General features: G+C 45.1%; 1 protein-coding gene across 9 annotated transcripts in view; it reads left to right on the top strand.

The window, feature by feature from the left end:
* Nucleotides 1-19,912, top strand: part of PPP2R5C (protein phosphatase 2 regulatory subunit B'gamma) — a 172,357-nt gene that overhangs the window by 26,146 nt on the left and 126,299 nt on the right. For 5 of the 9 annotated variants that reach the window (XM_058429899.1, XM_058429900.1, XM_032134819.2 and 2 more), the window contains exon 3: nucleotides 3,039-3,204. The exons of 1 other annotated variant lie outside the window; for it this stretch is intronic. Coding sequence is in view for 3 of the 8 variants with exons in the window: in XM_032134819.2 (XP_031990710.1) it covers nucleotides 3,039-3,204 (166 nt within the window). In the remaining 5 variants the exon portion in view is untranslated. Of the gene's footprint in view, nucleotides 1-3,038; nucleotides 3,205-19,912 lie in introns of those variants that run through there. 3 more of the 9 variants (XM_058429897.1, XM_058429896.1, XM_058429898.1) reach the window with 3 other exon arrangements.

Genomic DNA, 19,912 nt, shown 5'->3' with positions numbered 1-19,912 from the left:
CCCCCCTCCCCCTCCCCTCTTTCTTCCCCTCCCTCTCTCCTCCTCTCTCTCCCCCTCCCTCTCCCCTCTCTTCCCCTCCCCCTTTCCTCTCCCATCTCTTTTCCCCCTCCCCCCTCTTTCTGCCCCTCTCCCCTCCCTTTCTCCGTCTCTCCCCCTCCCCCTTCCTCTCTCCCCATTTCTCTTTCTCCCCTCCCTCTCTCTGTCTTTCTCCCCCTCCCCCTCCCTTTCTCCCCCTGTCTCTCCCCCTCCCCCTCCCTCTCTCCCCTGTCTCTCCTTCTCCCCCTCTCTGAGCCCAGGTTCTTGGTGGCATCTGCTTTGGGTGGCTCTGCAGCTCCTTCCTCAGGGAGGTCACCTCACCTTCCCAGGGACAGACAGTGTCTCATGCAGACAGGCCCTGCCCTCCTGAGCTGATGTCCCATCAGGGAAGAAGATGCCCCCTCAGAGTTGGTGGGAGCACCAGGTCACAGTGTTGTGGGGCAGGCAGCTGGTGGCTGGGCTGGGCGGGGCAGGCACAGTGGCTCCCCTCTCTGGTCTTGGCCCCGATGAGAGAGAGGAGAGGGGCTTGGTAGCCAAAGAGCCAAGGGACCCTTTGGAACTGTGCCCGAGGGCTGACTTATTTTCTCAGGGGCAGAGGCCTATCCTCAGTGTGTCCTCATGGCAGTCAACACCCATGGGCTCGCCTCCCAGCCCCCCAGGCCAGGCCACCTTCCATGCAGCCGACCTTCCAGCTGGGGTCAGAAGCCACAGGGGAGCCCTGTCATTGGCCTCTACCCAAGGTCCTCGCTGTGAGTGCTGGGCTGGCACTATTGTGAAATAAAAAGGAAATGGAGAGCATTATCTACTGGAACAAGCACATATGTGACTGAACATCTAAAGCCAGGACAGCTCCTAGGAGCAGCTCCTCCAGACTGTGGAATCAATGCCAGGGCGCCCAGAGAACGCAGAGCAGAAACCGTCTAACTGGGGGGTTCTGTGGAGGAGCTGGTTATAAAGGGGCTTTTAGGGAAGAAAGACCCAGGCTTTCATGGTAAAAGATTGACAGATGTCAAGCTCAGAGCCCAAGAAAGTACCTTTTGAGGAAAAAGCCACAGACTGAGGGAGAGAAGGGAACCGAGACCCCTGCCTCCCAGGTCAGAGGCTGCCTGCTGTTCCGGGCAGTCTGTCACATCAGACACCTCTTTCCAGGCATTCCTAAGCACCTTAGTAGAAAGTAAAGCAGCTCTTACTGCTTATGAAAATTTCATTCAAGGATGAAAATAAATTAATGTTTGGGGCTGGAGTTGGTGTGTCTGCTCTCCTTGCCCCTAAACTGGGTGGATTTGTGTTTCCAGGATGGAGTCTATGTTAGTTCATTTTCACACAGCTATAAAAAACTACCTGAGATTGGGTAACTTACAAACAAGAGATGCATAATTGACTCACAGTTTCGCATAGCTGGGGAGGCCTCAGGAAACTTACCATCATGGCAGAAGGCAAAGGGGAAGCAAGGCACTTCTTACATGGCGGCAGGAGAGAGAGAGAAAGCCGGGGAGGGGGGGACTGCCAAACACTTTTAAGCCATCAGATCTCATGAGAACTCACTCACTATCACAAGAACAACATGGGGGAAACTACCCCCACGATCCAGTCACCTCCCACCAGGTCCCTCCCTCGACTCGTGGGGATTACAATTTGCGATGAGATTTGGGTGGGGACACAGAAGCAAACTGTCTCAGAGCGTGACAGCCTTTTTAAAGAGCACATATGCAGACACAGACTCCCTTTCTTTGGGCAGACAAGAAGGGTGGGCAACAAGCACATTATGTAAATCATCTTGACAGTCGACACAGCAGCTGTTGGCTGTTACTGCTGGATAGTGGTGGCAGCAAACAGCTGTGGGCCAGGTCACTGCTTGCTACCTAGAGAGCCCTTCGGCTGGGGGGCCCAGAGTGCAGCTGAACTCCACGGGCCCCCTTGGTGAGCTCTTTTGGCCTGGATGTGGATGACGGGGGATCCCTGGTTCCTCTGCTTCATGCATCTTCAGACTCTTCTCCACCTCTGCTGAGTAGTTCAGATGGCAGTGTTGCAGGTTGGCCACAGGGGTGTTGACCAGCCCTGGAGCTACGGTGCATCCTGGGAATGAGCACACACACCAGGAGCCTAGGACAATGGCAGCAGAACAGCTGCACGGAGTGTTTCCTGGGGCTCAAGGGGAAGCACTCAGACGGCCTGCTCTGGGTGTTCAAGGCTGAGTGGTGAGCCAGCAGGGAACACCTAGCATTTTGTGAGATACTCAGCCGCATTCATCTCCTTGCACCACTGTACAAGTTACACATGCAGCGGCTCCAAAGAGCATAAACTTATTATATTACAGTTCTGGCATGCAGGTCTGAAATGAGGCCAAAATGAAAGTGTCAGCAGGGTCGTGATGGCTCTGGAGGTTCTAGAGGAGAATCTGTTTCCAGCCTTTCCCACCTTCTAGAGGCCACCTGCCTGCCTTGGCTGGTGGCCACTTCCCTGCATCTTCCAACCCAGCCATGTAGCATCTTCAGAGCTCTCTCTGATCCCTGCTTTCGTCATCCCATTGCCTTCTCTTGTCTCCCTCCTGCCTCCCTCTTGTAATGACCTGTGTGATTCCCTTGGGCCCACCTGGATGATCCAGAATCATCTTCCCATCTCAAGATTCTTAACTGAATCCCATCTGCAGAGTCCCTGTCGCCAAGCAAGGTCCCATATTCACCAGTTCCAGGAATTAGGATGTGGACATCTTTAGGGGTCATTATTTAGTCTACCACATCAACCTATGTGGTAAATATTTAGCAATCAAAAGTTCGAAGGAAGATAAGAGAAATTAGGCATATCTTTGAATCTCTCAGTCTAATATTGCTGAAGGTGGGACATAAGTCCCATACTCCAGCCACTCTAAGGAATGATGTCTTCCATGGAGTGAAGGAGAATGCCCCAGAGTAAGACTCGTGTATATGTTTTTCTATATTTTAATAGTGCTACAAAATACAACCATTGTACATATTCATTTGTTTTTGTTTTTGTTTTGGAAGCAAATTTCCGTCAGGAAAAACAGCCTTGTTGCTGTCCCGTCTACAGTATCTGCTAAAATAAAAGTACCAGTCTCTCAGCCCATAGTGAAGAAAGACAAACGGCAAAATTCTTCAAGGTTTAGCGCAAGCAATAATAGAGAACTTCAAAAACTACCATCCTTAAAAGGTAATTTTTATTTGTCTTTTAAAAGTTAAATTGTGGCTGTTGGAGTGAAGGAGCAATGTTTTGATAGTGTGCTAACTTATTCCTTTGCTGTGTTTGTATTTTGCAGGGTCATCTTTTCTGTATTGAGGTGGTTTTTTTTTTTAGGTTGAATGTCATTCACTTATTTACTCAATTAACATTTTAAATTCCAGAGCTATTTAAGATAAAAGTTTAACAACCCAGTATAGGCATAATACGCTAACAGGAAAAGCTGAACATCTTTTTATTTATGGTATTAAGCTAGCCAGTTTTTCTTTTAAATTAATTCTCATTTGTTTGTCTTAGAACTATAGCAATTCCGAAAGGAATTACTCCAAGTAGAGTAATTGTAAAAATTATAGTAGAAGTTCTCTGTTTCTAAAGTAAGGACTGTAGCTATAGTACATTATGGACTTGCTTTGTTATGAGTCATTTGGGGATTACCTCTACTCAAGCGTTTCTTATATGAAATTAGGAAAAAGTGCTCTTTGCTTTGAATTTCCCTCCAAATGACACAGCCATCCCTTTCCATCTCAGGTTGTTTAATCCCTAAAAGTCTTCCTTTAGATTTTGAGATTGAGGTGCTTAAAACCTTGTCGAGGAAAACAGAGTAAGGACCCTAAAGTCAAATGTGAACCTCTTAAAACCTTTATAATTACTAAAATATAAGACAGATATACAAAATAAAATATCATTTTTCATACCTTAAATTTGTAATAATGGATCTTTTACAATTAATTTCCACTGAATATTAATTCAGCAACCAGGCCAGTGGCTCACGCTTATAATCCCATTACTTTGGGAGGCTGGGGCAGAAGGATCACTTGAGCCCAGGAGTTCGAGACCAGCCTAGGCAACATAGGGAGACTCCATCTCTACAAAAAAATAAAATGTGCTGGGCATGGTGGCATACACCTGTGGTCCTGGCTACTCGGGAGGCTGAGGTGGCAGGATTGCTTGAGCCTGGGAGGCCAAGGCTACAGTGAGCCATGATCGTGCCACTGCACTTCAGCCTGGATGACAGAGTGAGATCCTGTCTCAGGAAAAAAAAAAGTAAATATGAACTCAGTGAGAGCAGGCAGTCTGTCATGTTTATAGCTGTATTCCCAGGCTTTCCACACTGTGAAGCAGATAGCAGATTTTCCAGGTGGAAGGAGGGAGGGAGGAAGGGAGGCTGGGTGGATGGTGGATTTATGGGTGGGTGGATGGGTGGGTGGATTTACGGTGGATGAATTTTCTTGCCCCCTACTTGCTAGAAATCTAGGTTCTCGGCTGGCTGCGGTGGCTCATGCCTGTAATCCCAGCACTTTGGGAGGCCGAAGTGGGCGGATCTCAAGGTCAGGAGATCAAGACCATCCTGGCTAACACAGTGAAACCCCGTCTCTGCTAAAAATACAAAAACAAAATTAGCCAGGCGTGGTGGCAGGCGCCTGTAGTCCCAGCTACTTGGGAGGCTGAGGCGTGAGAATGGTGTGAACCCGGGAGGCGGAGCTTGCAGTGAGCCGAGATCGCACCACTGCACTCCAGCCTGGGAGACAGAGCGAGTCTCCATCTCACCAAAAAAAAAAAAAAAAAAAATCCAGGTTCTCACTTGCATTTTCTAGAGCTTGTATTTGGCTTATATTTGGTTTACCCTTGTGGTAGATAATATGCATGCTAAGTCATTTTTGATTAGTCTTTCCTCTTCCCAAATAGGATATACCTTTCTCATGCTGTTCATTCATTTAGCAAATATGCGTTGAGTGCCTGTGAAAGCTATTCTGGGTACTAGGGGTACAGAATTAAACAAAACCAAACCCCTATTCTCCTGGAGTGAGCAACCCATTGGTGAGACAGCAAGGAAAGGGATAGGTACCAGCTCCTCCTTCCAGTACCCTCCGGAGGCCCAGAGTCAGAGGGAGGGAAAAGGCTTTGTATAACCATTGTTGGGCCTTCGTATCCCAAGCCCTGTCCCTAATGCCCGTCACAGCTGGGGCTTGGATCTGCCATGATACAGAAGGTTGGCCCTGTGCCCCACCTTTCTATGCATGCTCCGCCTCAGCCAGTGCATGCTGGATGGGTACTGCTGCTGAATTTGGTCAAATGCCATATGATTTTTCACCTTAAGATGTTCAGATTATAATTGCTCTGTTGATAGATTTTTCTGGTTTTGAACCATCTTTGCATTTGTCAGTTTTGTCGCCGTATATTATTCCATGCGTGGGGCAGAGCCCATGCAAGTACCGGTGTATGCCGGCCTCCAGCGTACTTCCACCTCTTCTGAGGAGTCGCTACACAAGCCTCTTTCTGCATCTGTTCTACATCTGTTTTCTATTCTCAACCTCCATTTCCTTCGTTTTTCATTATACCTAGTAAGAATGGCATGCAATATACTCCCACTGACACTTACATTTTCACTGTTCCCCAAAAGGGTAAATTCTCCATAGTAAATCCGCATATCCAGGAGAATTTCACATGGATCAAGTCAGTTCCCCTCACTGGTCTTGTTTGATAATTCTTGGCCGTTCTAAAACATTAATGCTTCTGTATATATACTAAAATAATTTCATCTAGTTCAGAAAAATAATAATTGATTGGAATTAAAGTTATATATTAATTTGGTGAAAATTAATAACCTTTTTTCCATCTAGGAAGATGGTATATATCCCCCCTTTTTCTGGGTCTTGTTTTCTGACTTATAAAATTTTACGGTTTTCTTGTAAATCTCTAACTTTCCAGTAAATTTATTTCTAAATACTCTATAGCTTCTGTCACTCTTGTGACTGGGTTATATTTTTTCCCATTTCCACTTCTGATTGGTTTTTGCTAATCTCATGCAGAGCTATTGGTTTTTAAATATTTTCTTTTGCCATCACCTTACCACATTTTTGAATTAGCCTTAATGTTTCCACTACAGTCTGCATATATAGTTGTTTGTTTGCAATGGATTCTTTTATCTCTCTTCCACTATTTATGCCAACATAGACTAGTTATTTTAATTTTATCCTACCACTAAGAAGGACCAATAAAACCTGGAACAGAGGTGATAGCAGGCATTCCTGTTTTCTCCCATTTTAGTAAATGGCTTCAGCGTTTCCTAATTCGATGGGAAAGTGGCTCTTGGTTTCTGGTGAACCAGGTCTTTGCGAGGCTGCTGGTGCTCCAGAGTCCAAGCTCACAGGACTCTTCCCGGACCCATGCAGGCTGGTTGGCGCCATGCCAGTGCATGCTGGATGGGTACTGCTGCTGAATTTGGTCAAATGCCATACGATTTTTCTCTTTAAGATGTTACTATTATAATTGCTGTGTTGACAGATTTTTCTGGTTTTGAAATATCTTTGCATTTTGTCCGTTTTGTCACAGTGTATTTTCATAGTGTTTGGAACTAATTTTCTTTAGAATATTTGCTTCCATATTTACTACATGGAGCTGGTCTGTAGTTTTCTTCTTTTTCATAAACCTATATTTTGTCCCATCTAAGATTTGTTGTCACCAGCACTTCGTGATGGTTCCTGGGGTGGCCTGCAGCAGCTTTTCCTGCAGCTCCCTCACACTGCCACCTCACAACAGGGATGATGAGATGGACCTGGATTTCAGAAACAATAAAATGTGGAATGTGTCCATGAAATAGGGTTGAAAGGTTGACTTGGAACTCACTGGGCTTGTTGCATTTCTCTGTGAAACATCTGTAGCTTCTAACCATAGTGGGTCCATTTGGAAAGGGGGGTCTGTTAACTAGTACATGGTCATTGTTTAATGGACCTTTTAATCTCTTTCCCATCTGTGGCGGTTATGTTTCCTTATAAGTTCATTTATTCTTTTGACTGTTCTGTTTGTGTTCAATACTATTCATCGGCACTTTTATCTTTAATTATCTTATGTCTTTTATTTTAACCTTTTCCTCATTTATTAAGTTGAGTAGAGAGTTCACTTATTTTTAGTTTGCTTTTTAATAATAAAAGAATTTAAAGCCACGTATTCATTCTGAGTGTAACTTTCAGCCCTATCCCTAGATTTTATTTTTCCCTAACTTTTCAAGTCATAGGTTTTTCTTTTTTAGAGTTAATTGAGGCATAATTTACATATCCTAAAATTCACTCATTGTAACTGGAAAATTTAGTTATTTTAGCAAATACATAAGAGTTGTGCAACTGTCACCACAGTTCTGTTTTGGAATGTTTCCATCTGCCTCCAAAAGTTACCTCGTGCCCATTCACCATTAATTTCTACTCCTGGCCCCAGCTGCAGGCACCCACTGATCTTTCTGTCTCTAGACTTGCTTTCTGTCTCTAGACTTACTTTCTCCTGGACACTTCATATAAGCGAAGTCATACCATAAGTAGTCTTTTACATCTGCTGTAATGTTTTTGAGGTTCATCTGTGTTGAGTAGTTTGTTTCTTTTTAATGCTGCATCATATTCAGTCAGATGGATATACCACATTTTTTTTATCCGTTCATCAGTTAATGGACATTTGGGCTGTTTCTTAGCTGATATGAGTAACAGTGCTGCTGTGAACATTTGCATAGAAGTCTGCGAGCAGATATTTCATTTCTCTTGAGTAGATACCTATGAGTGGAATTCCTGGCTTGTGTGGTAAATTTATGTTTAGCTTTTTAAGAAACTGTTGGCTGGGCACCGTGGCTCACGCCTGTAATCCCAGCACTTCGGGAGGCCGAGGCGAGCGGATCATGAGGTCAGGAGATCAAGGCCATCCTGGCTAACATGGTGAAACTCCATCTTTACTAAAAAAACAAAAAATTAGCCGCGCATGGTGGTACACACTTGTAGCCCCAGCTACTCGGGAGGCTGAGGCAGGAGAATTGCTTGAACCTGGGAAGTGGAGGTTGCAGTGAGCTGAGATCACACCACTGCACTCCAGCCTGGGCAACAGAGCAAGACTCCGTCTCAAAAAAAAAAAAAAGAAAAGAAAAAGAAACTGCCACACTGTTTTCCAAAGTGGCTGTACTGTTTTACACTTCCACCAGCAACGTATGAGGGCTCCGGTGTGGCCACGTTCTTCCCAATATTTATTACTGTCTTTTCGATTATAGCTGAATTCTTGTGGGTGTGTGATGGTGTCTCACTGTGGTTTCCATTTGCATTTCCCCGATGACTGGAAATGTTAAGCATCTTTTCATGTGCCTGTTAGCCACTTGTCTCTCTTCTTTGATGAGATGTCTGTTTTTAAGTTGGTTGTCTTCTTCTTGTTGAATTGTAACAGTATGTTATCCTAGATATGAGTCCTTTATTTTAACAGAAAATAAAATCAATAAAAATAAATTATTACAGAAGTGAAGTACAAAATACACTTTGTATAAAATACAGTGTTTTTATTATTATAGTCAGTAGACATAAGATTACCCTGTTAAGTTGATACGAAAGTTTCAAAACGCTTATTCTCAATTTTTGTTATTCATTGTAAATCTTCAGATTTGTCTATATGTGTCAAACCCTACTTTTGAGCTTTTAATTTCAGGGGTTTTTTTCATTTATGAAAGTTCTGTTTGGTTCTTTTTTCAGTCTGCAGTGCCATTTTAAAATATTTTCCTATTCTCTTGAACATATCATCAAACCTTGTCACAAGTATAGTAAACGCAGCTGTTTTATAGCCTGCGTCAGGTCACACTAGTATCTGAGGTGTTTGTCACATTTTGTTCATGATGTCTTATTTCCTTGTGTACCTGATTTTTTTATTGTATATTGGTCATTGTATTCAGATATGTGAAATAAATTGAAACCTAGAATCAAAGTGTCTTCTTCAATAGGGATTTGTTTTTGCTCTGCCAGACACCTGGAGGCACTGCCAATCTGGGAGTGCCTTAAACCACAACACTGGTTTGTTAAATCAACCGACCCAGTTGTTCTGCAACATATCCCACTTACCCCACTGTGGTTCCTGTAAATGGAAACCTTTCTTGGCTGAAATACATCAGAGGCAATGCTTTATAACTTAGGAGATAGTGACATTATCGTGAGAGATGCATAGCGTCTGGTTGCCTATCATCAGAAGTGATGCTAAATTTTCAGTTTTACTAGTGAATTCAGTTGATGACAGATTGATATCTCTATTGAACAATTACACATTTCCCTTTACAATTCTAAAAGTACTAGTAATAATCTGCAGTGTATATTTTGGCGTCCTGCCAATGTGTATTCCCTGTCAACCATATGCTAATGTCTTGAACAACAGTCGATAATCCTTGCCTGAGTCAGTAGTTTCAGTTTCACTAGAGAATTCAACATTTACTCTGACATTCTTCTGAAAGCAGTGATTTTTCTTACCAACCAGAGGTACTTGGTTATCTTGAAATGGAGCTCCTACTGAAAAACAAGGATAAGCTTAACGCTTTGTCTTTTATTACCAGTTCCCTCTAATGGTGACAGCGGAAGCTTTTTTCTAGCTTTCTCTTTGTTTTAATATCATTGTGGACTACTGGATTATTGTTGATTTCAGTGTGTTTTCGTGTACTAAAATCATTAGTCTTTCTGGTGTTCAGATGGCATAATTTCAATCATTGAGTGCCCTTTAGGGTAGCTACTGTGTGTGTTTTTTGTTTTTGTTTTTTTACATAGCCTCATTTATTTTTGATTCCTTGATTTCTGACACAGTGAGATATCCCTTGGGCTCATTTAGTACCTTCTCTTCCCCAGACTTCAAATCAGCCATTTTTCTTTTCTTTTCTTTTTTATTTTTTGAGACAGTCTCGCTGTCTCATCCATGCTGGAGTGCAGTGGTGCAATCTTGGCTCCCTGCAGCCTCCGCCTCCCACATTCAAACGATTCTCCTGCCTCAGCCTCCCAAGTAGCTGGGATTGCAGGCGTGTGCCACCATGCCCAGCTAATTTTTGTGTTTTTCATAAATATGAGGTTTCACCATGTTGGCCAGGCTGGTCTCAAACTCCTGATCTCAAGTGATCTACCCACCTCGGCCTCCCAAAGTGCTGAGATTACAGGCATGAGCCACCGCACCTGGCCAAATCAGCCATTTTTCAAAGAGCCGTGGTTCCTTTCAGTGGTAAATATATTAGCAACCAAAATCTGGGTCAGAGGGATGTTTATTGCTACTGGTCTGACATTACTTTTAAATGCTTTCAATGGAGGGAGCAAGGATATAAATTTTCTGAATTGTACATTCATATTGATATTTTAAATTTAATTTTAATATTATAGTGTTTTTGAAGCAGGATATTTCCCTGACCCCTTCACGGGCGGGAACTGGAGTGCATGGGTGTGGGAACTAGCTGCCCCTTCAGCGCCAGCAGGTGCGAGCTCCACTTACTCGCTGCACCACCCCTCGTGGGAGGGGAAGTGCAGGTCAGCTGGTGCAGGAACCGGGGCGAGCACTTTTGGGCACCAGCAGGAGCAGACCCCATACCAGCCCCATGGCTGCGTCTTCAGGGGTCCCTGTGAGCCCTGAAGCCCCAGAGAAAGTGTTGCAATACTCTTTTAGCTCTGCCATCCGAGGACGACTTAAGTGTTAACAGCTCAGTGGAGGGTGAGTGTGACAGCCTTTTACACGTGCGCTCATGGCACCCAAGTTGTTGTCCAGCATCCAGGAGGAATGAGGTTGCATGAACGAATTGAAGACGGTAAATACAGGGGATTTTATTGCCAATGAAAGCGGCTCTCAGTGGAAAGGGAAGCTAAAAAGGAGACAGAGTGGGAAGGTAATCTTCCCCTGAAGTGTGGCTGTCTCCAGCCAGATTCTTCTCTGAAGTTACACAATGAAGCTGTCCCTCTGAAGTCAAGCTGCTTCTTTCCAACGTCCAACTCTAGTCTCCGATGTCCAGTTGCTTTTCTTCTCTCTATCAGCTATGCCTGGTGTTTTTACAGGCACAGGATGGAAGCGCAGGGCAAGCCATGGTGGTTTTGGAAAAGGCAACATTCGAGTGGGAAAACAGGGATGCATGTTCTCACTTTGGGCCAAGGTTCCAGGCTTTTCGGCTTGAGGCTAGGGCCCTCACCAGGGACCTGCCCTCTTCTGCCCAGAACTTCCCTGCCTCCTGTTCCTATCATTTTCACTTATTTCTCGGCTTTCATAGTTTTATCTCTGTCTTACACTGAAAATGTTGATTTCAAGCATCACTAATGTAATTATGGGTATATTCTCTTAAACAGTTCCCCAAAACAATGTTGATATTACTGCAAACAGTTGGAACTTTGAATTGACCCATAGTCATTGCAGAAAGAAACAGCTGTTGACTTTATTTATTTATTTATTTTAGAGACAATTCCATGTGATGTTGCCCAAGCTGGTCTTGAACTCCTGGGCTTAAGTGATTCCCCTGCCCCAGCCTCCCAAGTAGCTGGGATTACAGGCACACACCACCACGCCTGGCTACTGTTGGCATTTTTATTGGGATCCTGTTACATTTTGCAAATATCTGAGGGAGGGCTGGCATCTTGTGATGCGTGCCTCCTCTAAGAGTATGCTATGACTATTTTCCAAGGCCACTTTCATGTCCTTTAAGGCTATTTTTAAGTTTCCCTTGTAGATTTTGCACGTCTCTTACTAAGCTAATGCCTAGATAATCAATTATCATTGCTGTTGTAAATGGGGTCTTTTCTTCCATTGTGTCTTCTAGTTATTGGTTGTTTATATGAAGGCTATTGAATTTGGGGGTCTTGCTTTCATGAACTGCTTCCTTACTGAATTACCTTATTGTTTGCATCAGTTTTTCAGTTGATTCTTTTGAATATTCAGGTATTAATTAGAGCATCTGCACATAATTTCACCTCTGTTTATAATTGTAAACGCTCATGTCTTTCTCTCCAGTTGACTAATAAATTCAGTAAAACAATTTCAGTAAAATGTTACATAGTGGTGGTGAGAGTGGGCATACTTGTCTTGTTTCTGACATTAGTGGGAACGAGAGGCATGATTTTTAGCAATCGTTTATTATTTCGTTCTGTGGATACCCCAGTTTTTCAGCTATTATAAATGATACTGTTCTGTTAATCTTTTGTTATCATTGTTGTTCACATCTTTGAACCTTTCCTTAAGCTTGATGAAGGAAGTACTGAATCAAAGAGCAGGCATTTTCAAAAACCCTTAATAGATATTGTCTACACACTTTCCAGAGAGTGGCACCACATAACAGAGTGTGTGAGATGCCTGTCCATCATACCTCTCCAATGCTGAGATCATGTAAAAGTTGTAGTTATTTGATAAGTAGAAAAAGGTATTTCATATTTTTATTTTTTTTTAACAGTGAGGTTGAATATAGCCCTCAGACCTGTTCATTGAAAGATTATTCTGAATTAATGCCTTCATTTAACATTTTTGGACTGGAAGGTAGAAGTGTTAAATGTTAAATAAAGAGATCCTTTTTTTTTAAGATACTTATAGGAGGAGTAAATTAATCATGGACTTGTTTTTTGAGGCCATTTTTAGAAAAGAAAAGACTAGGAGAAGTCAAAGTTATAGCAGAATAATGTAGGACTTATTATCGGCTAACTAACTAGAGACCTGGGGCCAAAGAGTTGCTGAGTATTTGGTCTTTGGTGAAAGAAGTCATTACATTATTGTTAGAATTTACTTGAATTGTTTAAAAATGGCTTTTGAATACCAGTTAAATATTTTATATCTCTTGCTCTCCTCTTGTGCAAATACAATACTTCACCCTCATTCAAAGCAGTTTATTTTCTTTTTTTGAGACGGAGTTTCACTCTGTCACCCAGGCTGGAGTGCAACGGCACGATGTCAGCTCACTTCAGCCTGGACCTCCCAGGCTCAAGCAGTCCTCCCAGCTCAGCCTTCCGAGTAGCTGGGACCACAGGTGCGCACCACCACGCACAGCTTATTTTTGTATTTTTAGTAGAGACAGGGTTTCACCATGTTGCCCAGGCTGGTCTCAAACTCCTGGGCTCAAGCGATCCACCCACCTCCGCCTCCCAAAGTGCTAGGATTACAGCCATGAGCCACTGCGCCCTGCCTATTTTCTGATACAATTGAAAGCTTTACCATAAAAGTAGAGGTTTAACTGCTTACAAATGAATTATGCATATATTTACAGAAACTTCGGCTTCTTGCCTCTTAGTTGAAGAATAACAAAAATGGACTGTGCGGAAGTTATCAGAGCGCCTACTGCTCTTCTAGTCGGCTTAGAAAGAGCCGCGCAGGGAGTCTCTGCTTTCATTAGTCTTTTCTTCTCTCGCATGTTTTGATTTTTGTGTCTTCTCGTGATTACCCATGATATCTTGATGAGAGGGCACAGTCCCTGGATTGGTGAGGCAGTTCACCTGGCCATCTGTGCTGCTCAGAGCAAGGGGAGGTGTTCAGAGCGATGACCCAAGGTGGCCCTTGCCCTCAGGGAACCAGCAGGCCAAGAGTCACAGTGGTGTTCTAGCTTCAGCCCCTCTAAGCCACAGAGAGGCACCACCAGGGCCACTCCCTCTTCGGAACACTGGGGAGCCCGTTGCCTGTCAGACAGCTGAGCCCAGCCAGCCAGCCCACCCCCTCCAGGGTACCCCCTCTCCATGGCCCGGGGCTACACACATGACCTTGGCCATTACTCCATGGTCAGCCTCAGCTCTCTCTGGGTGGCACCCACAGGGTTTGGTTTCCAGCTGCCAGCTGTAATCTCAGCTCATTACCACACACAGAGACCACTCCTTGGACATTCTCGTCCTCTGTCTGGTCCAGCGCCCTGCTGCCTCTGCTCCTCAAGCGTTTCCTGAACTGCCCTGGCTCAAGCCATCCTTATCTAAAAAAAAATTTTAAAACTGAGATAAAATACACATGTTAAAACATAATATTTATTATTTTAACCATTCATAAGTGTACAACTCAGTGGTATTAAATACATTCAAAATGCTATACACTCATTACCACTATCTGTACCCAAAACCTTTCATCATCCCCAACAAAAACTCCATTAAACAGTAAGTCGCTGTCTCCCCATTCTGCCTTCTGTCTCTATGATTTTGCCCACAGTAGGAGCCTCTTATAAGCAGAATCGTACAATATCTGCCTTTCTGTGCCTGGCTTATTTCCCTAAACATAATATCTTCCAGGTCCCCCTGCCTTGTAGCATGTGCCAGACCCTCACTCCCGTCGAAGGCTGGTGCTATCCCACTGTGTGGACGGACACATTCCGCGTATCCCCTCATCAGTGGATGGACGCGTGGGTTGCAGAGCACGCCACACACATTCACTCAGTACACGTGTTAACAGTTGCATGCTTGTCTGCCTGTGTCGTCCATTCGAGCATCTGCCAAGGACCCAGGAAACACACAGTGTGTCCCCCGAAGGAATGAAAAGCCCTCCTAGCCCCTCTGCCCTCTTTCTCCACCCTCTCCATTTTCACAGAGATGGTTGTGGTGTCACCTCTCGTGGGGTAGCCAAAACCCCAGCCAGGCCCACCACTCCCTCCACCTCGGATTTCCTCTTGGAAATGAGGCTCCTGACTCACTTGACCTACTGTGTAAGCTCCTAAGGGTGTCGGCAAGTTAAAAAAAACAATTAGCATGAAAGCACTCCGATGTATGCGTACTTTTACTTCGTGTTGGTTCCCTACGTTCTTAGAACAAGGAAGGAGTGTGAGTACTTGCTTTGGATTGAAAGGTTTTCCAGACTAGCTGTAGGAAGTATGAAAGTAACCAAGGTCTCACACACAGCCCCAGCACTCTGGGTGGATTTCACTTCATCTACTCCACTCACCTACGCTGAGCTTCCCTGTGGACAAGCTCGTCTGTCCTCTTTAATCACTCCCAGGCCTCGCTCACACAGCAACAAGTGCCTGTCCCTGTGTCCTTGCTGTTGGCAAGCAGAAGTTCCCTGGCAGCCTTTGAACATAGCTGAATGTTAGGTATCTTTGATCTGTCTAAGGAAAAAGTCTATTTTAAACCGTGAAGTGAAGCCAACTTTTTTAGGTCAGATTCTTACCCAACAAAGCATACATCAGCCATGCTCATATAGTTTCCAGTTTAAAAAAAAAAAAAAGTGCTGGCCAGCACAGTGTGAGTGCACTGTGCACATGATGCCACCGTTCTCCAGGTTCAGAACACCAGCCTTCTGTTAATTACAATAAAATGTCTTCACTAAAATAGAAGCATATTTAATCTGCCTACAAAATTGCTTGGAGAGCCTTAAAAAATAAAACCTTCAGCTGAATGATGTAGAAATGAAAATTTGAAAGTTTTAATCAGAAATACTACCTAGAAATAAAATCAGTAGGATGTATTTACAGGCAGCTTGTTTTTAAGTAAAGAATAAAACAGTGACAGAGGGATCAAAGAATAAAGAATAATTCCTTTTCAAGCCAGGCACAGTGGCATGCACCTCACTTCTCAGCTACTCACTAGGCTGAGGAGGGGGAGAATCATGAGTTCAAGCCCAGCCTGGGCAAAATAGGGAGCCCTTGTCTCAAAAAAAATATGAAATAAAGAATTGTTTCTTCATTATTGTCTAGTACATAGATTATTGTAGTTATGGCATTTGATGGGAGACCATATTGAGCACTGTGGGCTTGTTGGCCCATTGAGCTGTGGAAGGCATGCTAGGTGGGCTGGGCCCAGCAAAGCACCCTTCCTTGGTCCTTGCTCAAGCCCTTCACAGGCAGCCGCAGCCTCAGGAAAGGTTCAGAACATTGCTGTGAGGCCAGCGTAGAAGGCAGGTAGGTGTGTCACAGGTGGTGAGTGGATGGCGTCCACTCCTTAGCAAGGGCATCATGGGAGGCCTGGAATGGGGTCTGTGTTCAAGGGAGAGGGAAATGCTGTTCTCGAGATGATTTTGTGTCCGGCATTGGTGGGTTCTTGGCCTCACTGACTTCAAGAATGAAGCCGTGGACCCTCGCGGTGAGTGTTAACAGTTCTAAAGGTGGCGTGTCCGGAGTTTGTTCCTTCTGATGTTCGGATGTGTTCGGAATTTCTTCCTTCTGGTGGGTTCATGGTCTCGCTGGCTCAGGAGTGAAGCTGCAGACCTTCGCAGTGAGTGTTACAGCTCTTAAGGCGGCACATCTGGAGTTGTTCGTTCCTCCCGGTGGGCTCGTGGTCTCGCTGGCTTCAGGAGTGAAGCTGTAGACCTTCGTGGTGAGTGTTACAGCTCATAAAAGCAGTGTGGACCCAAAGAGTGAGCCGTAGCAAGATTTATTGCAAAGAGCGAAAGAATAAAGCTTCCACAGTGTGGAAGGGGACCCGAGCGGGTTGCCACTGCTGGCTTGAGCAGCCTGCTTTTATTCTCTTATCTGGCCCCACCGACGTCCTGCTGATTGGTAGAGCCGAGTGGTCTGTTTTGACAGGGCGCTGATTGGTGCGTTTACAATCCCTGAGCTAGACATAAAGGTTCTTCACGTCCCCATCAGATCAGTTAGATACAGAGTGTCGATTGGTGCACTCACAAACCTCAAGCTAGACACAGGGTGCTGATTGGTGTGTTTGCAAACCTTGAGCTAGATACAGAGTGCCGATTGGTGTATTTACAATCCCTGAGCTTGACATAAAGGTTCTCCGAGGCCCCACCAGAGTAGCTAGATACAGAGTGTCGACTGGTGCATTCACAGACCCTGAGCTAGACACAAGATGCTGACTGGTGTATTTACAATCCCTGAGCTAGACATAAAGGTTCTCCACATCCCCACCAGACTCAGGAGCCCAGCTGGCTTCACCCAGTGGGTCCTGCACCGGGGCTGCAGGTGGAGCTGCCTGCCAGTCCCACACCATGCGCTTGCACTCCTCAGCCCTTGGGTGGTCGATGGGACTGGGCACCGTGGAGCAGGGGGTGGCGCTTGTTGGGGAAGCTCTGGCTGCACAGGAACCCACGGAGGCGGGGGAAGGCTCAGGCATGGCGGGCTGCAGTCCAGAGGCCTGCCCCGCAGGAAGGCAGCTAAGGTCCAGCGAGAAATCGAGTGCAGCGCCAGTGGGCTGGCACTGCTGAGGGACCCAGTACACCCTCTGCAGCCGCTGGCCTGGGTGCTAAGTCCCTCATTCCCCGGGGCCGGCAGGGCCGGCCGGCTGCTCTGGGTGAGGGGCCCGCCAAGCCCACGCCCACCCGGAACTCCAGCTGGCCCGCAAGCGCCATGCGCAGCCCCGGTTCCCACTCACGCCTCTCCCTCCACACCTCCCTGCAAGCTGAGGGAGCCGGCTCCCGCCTTGGGCAGCCCAAAAAGGGGCTCCCACAGTGCAGCGGTGGGCTGAAGGGCTCCTCAAGTGCTGCCAAAGTGGGAGCCCAGGCAGAGAAGGCGCCGAGAGCAAGCGAGGGCTGTGAGGACTGCCAGCACACTGTCACCTCTCAATTTGACGGCATATCCCTCTTAATTATGTGCTACCTGGAAGAGGTGTAAAGGGTAGCAAGGTGGTTTTGTAAGCTCAGAATTGCGTGCAACTGCTTGATTCATTCATTCAGTACATTTGATGGAACACCTGCATGCCAGCCATTCTCTAGGAGCTGGACCAAGGAAGAGTTTGTGGCCCGAGCCACAGACCAGGAGGGAAGAGGAAGCCTGCCTGGATGAGGGTGGTCTAAGCAGAGATTCCTCAGGTGGCTCTGCTGCATCCCCACGCCGCAGCCAAAGGATCTTTCTGTTGGCAGATGGCCCATGTTTTTCCAGTGGGACAATGCCCACTGCTTCCTGCATTTTGCTGTGATGGCCAGAGCTGCGTTTAGTTGTGTCCTGCCTCAGTCCCTCCCAAGCTGTCCACCTCAACTCAGCATGGGGAGCGCACTCCATATCTGACGCTGGCTTCTCTAAACGTGAGGGGATAGGGAGATGACATATATGCCCTTTTACAGGTGAGGAAAGGACCAGCAGGGGTTTATTGAAGGCAGCCTCGCTCCCCATGCTGAGCTGTCCCCTCTGTCTAGCCCCTCCCTGAGCAGGTGATGAAAACATGGCCCAGTGCGAGTGACATGGTTGCATTATGAGCCTCTTCTGGGTTGCATTTACTGAGAGTTTGTTTCATCAGTGAGGAAAGTACTCTGGAGACCCAGTTGAACCCTGATAGCTTCAGTGAGCATACAGACTCAATGCAAAGGTGACAGGCTTACAGGAGAAGGTCCAGGCGGTTCAAAACCGATTTGAGACAGGGAGTCAACCTCCTCTAATCTGCGTTGGTTCCATTTTTCATGCCTCATTTCAGCTAATTTTTGTTTGTGTTTTTTGTGTACCTGATCTCATTTATCCAGATTTCCTTGGTTCAGACTTTCTTGGTTCCCATCACAGCTCTTTCTTTGTTCCTAGCCTGTGCCTAAGAGACAGTATTCATTAAGGGATTCTCCCTGCCGTGACTTAATCTATATCTCTTTTTAACAATTATTTTTAGGCCAGGTGCAGTGGCTCACGCCTATAATCCCAGCAATTTGGGAGACCAAGACGGGTGGATCCCTTGAGTCTAGGAGTTTGAGACCAGCCTGGACAACCTTGTCCCTACAAAAAATTTAAAAATTAGTCAGGCATGCTGGTACACGCCTGTAGTCCCAGATACTTGGGAGGCTGAGGTGGGGGGATCACTTGAGCTCAGGATGTTGAGGTTTCAGTGAGCTGTGATCGTGCCACTAGGTTCCAGGGTGGTAGAGTGAGACCCTGTCTCAAAAAATATATGTATTTTTTTTGTTACTTTAGGCCAGGCACGGTGGCTCAGGCTTATAATCTTAGAACTTTGGGAGGCCGAGGCAGGTGGATCACCTGAGCTCAGGAGTTTGAGACCAGCCTGGGCAACATGGCGAAACCCCGTGTCTACTAAAAGTACAAAAAATTAGCCAGGCGTAATGGTGCATGCCTGTAATCTCAGCTACTCAGGAGGCTGAAGCACAAAACTCGCTTGAACCCAGGAAGCAGAGGATGCAGTGAGCCAAGATGGTGCCATTGCACTCTAGCCTGGGCAACAGAGCAAGACTCTAATTCAAAATAAAATAAATAAATAAATAAATATATATATATATAATAAAATTGTTACTTTTAATTACTCTGAAAGTAATATGTGCTTGTTTCAGCAATACCGAAAAAAAAAAAAAAACAGGGAAGTTTTAGAAATAAAAAACATCCATATGATCTTACAGCCTTACTGCTGGGTATATATCCAAAAGAAAGAAAATCAGTATATCACGGGGCACCTGCACTGCCATGTTTGTTGCAGCACCACTCACAATAGCCAAGAAATGGAATCAACCTAAGTGTCAATCAGTGGATGAATGACTAAACAAAATGTAGGACATATACACAATGGAATATTATTCAGCCATATAAAAGAATAGAAACCTGTCATTTGCAGCAACATGGATGGAACCGGAGGTGATTGTGTTACGTGAAATAAGCCAGGCACAGAGAGACAAATACCATGTGATCTTACTCATGTGGGAGGTAAAAAAAAAAATGGATCTTATGGAGGTAGAGAAGAGAATGGTGGTTACCAGAGGCTGGGAAGGGAAGGTAGGGAGGGAAAGTGGTTAAGGGCTACAAAAATACAGTCAAAAGGAATAAGTTCTAGAATTGAAGAGTACAGTAGGGGAATTGTAGTTAACAATAATTTATTATATATTTCAAAGTAGCTGGAAGAGAAGAATTGTAATGTTTCCAACACAAAGAAAAGATACATGCTGGAGGTGATATGTATCCCAGTTACTCTGACCTGGTCATTACACATTGTTAACAGGCATCAAAATATCACATGTCCCCTCCAAATATGCACAACTATTATATATCAATTTTAAAAAAGAAAAACTCATACCCATACCACCCAACGATGACACTGTGGATATTTGGGGAGTGATT

This window comes from Hylobates moloch, unplaced genomic scaffold, assembly GCF_009828535.3.
Source record: "Hylobates moloch isolate HMO894 unplaced genomic scaffold, HMol_V3 SCAFFOLD_16, whole genome shotgun sequence".
Classification (NCBI taxonomy): Eukaryota; Metazoa; Chordata; class Mammalia; order Primates; family Hylobatidae; genus Hylobates; species Hylobates moloch.
The sequence above is the reverse complement of the archived record's forward strand: the minus strand, read 5'-3'. Positions and strand labels throughout refer to the sequence as shown.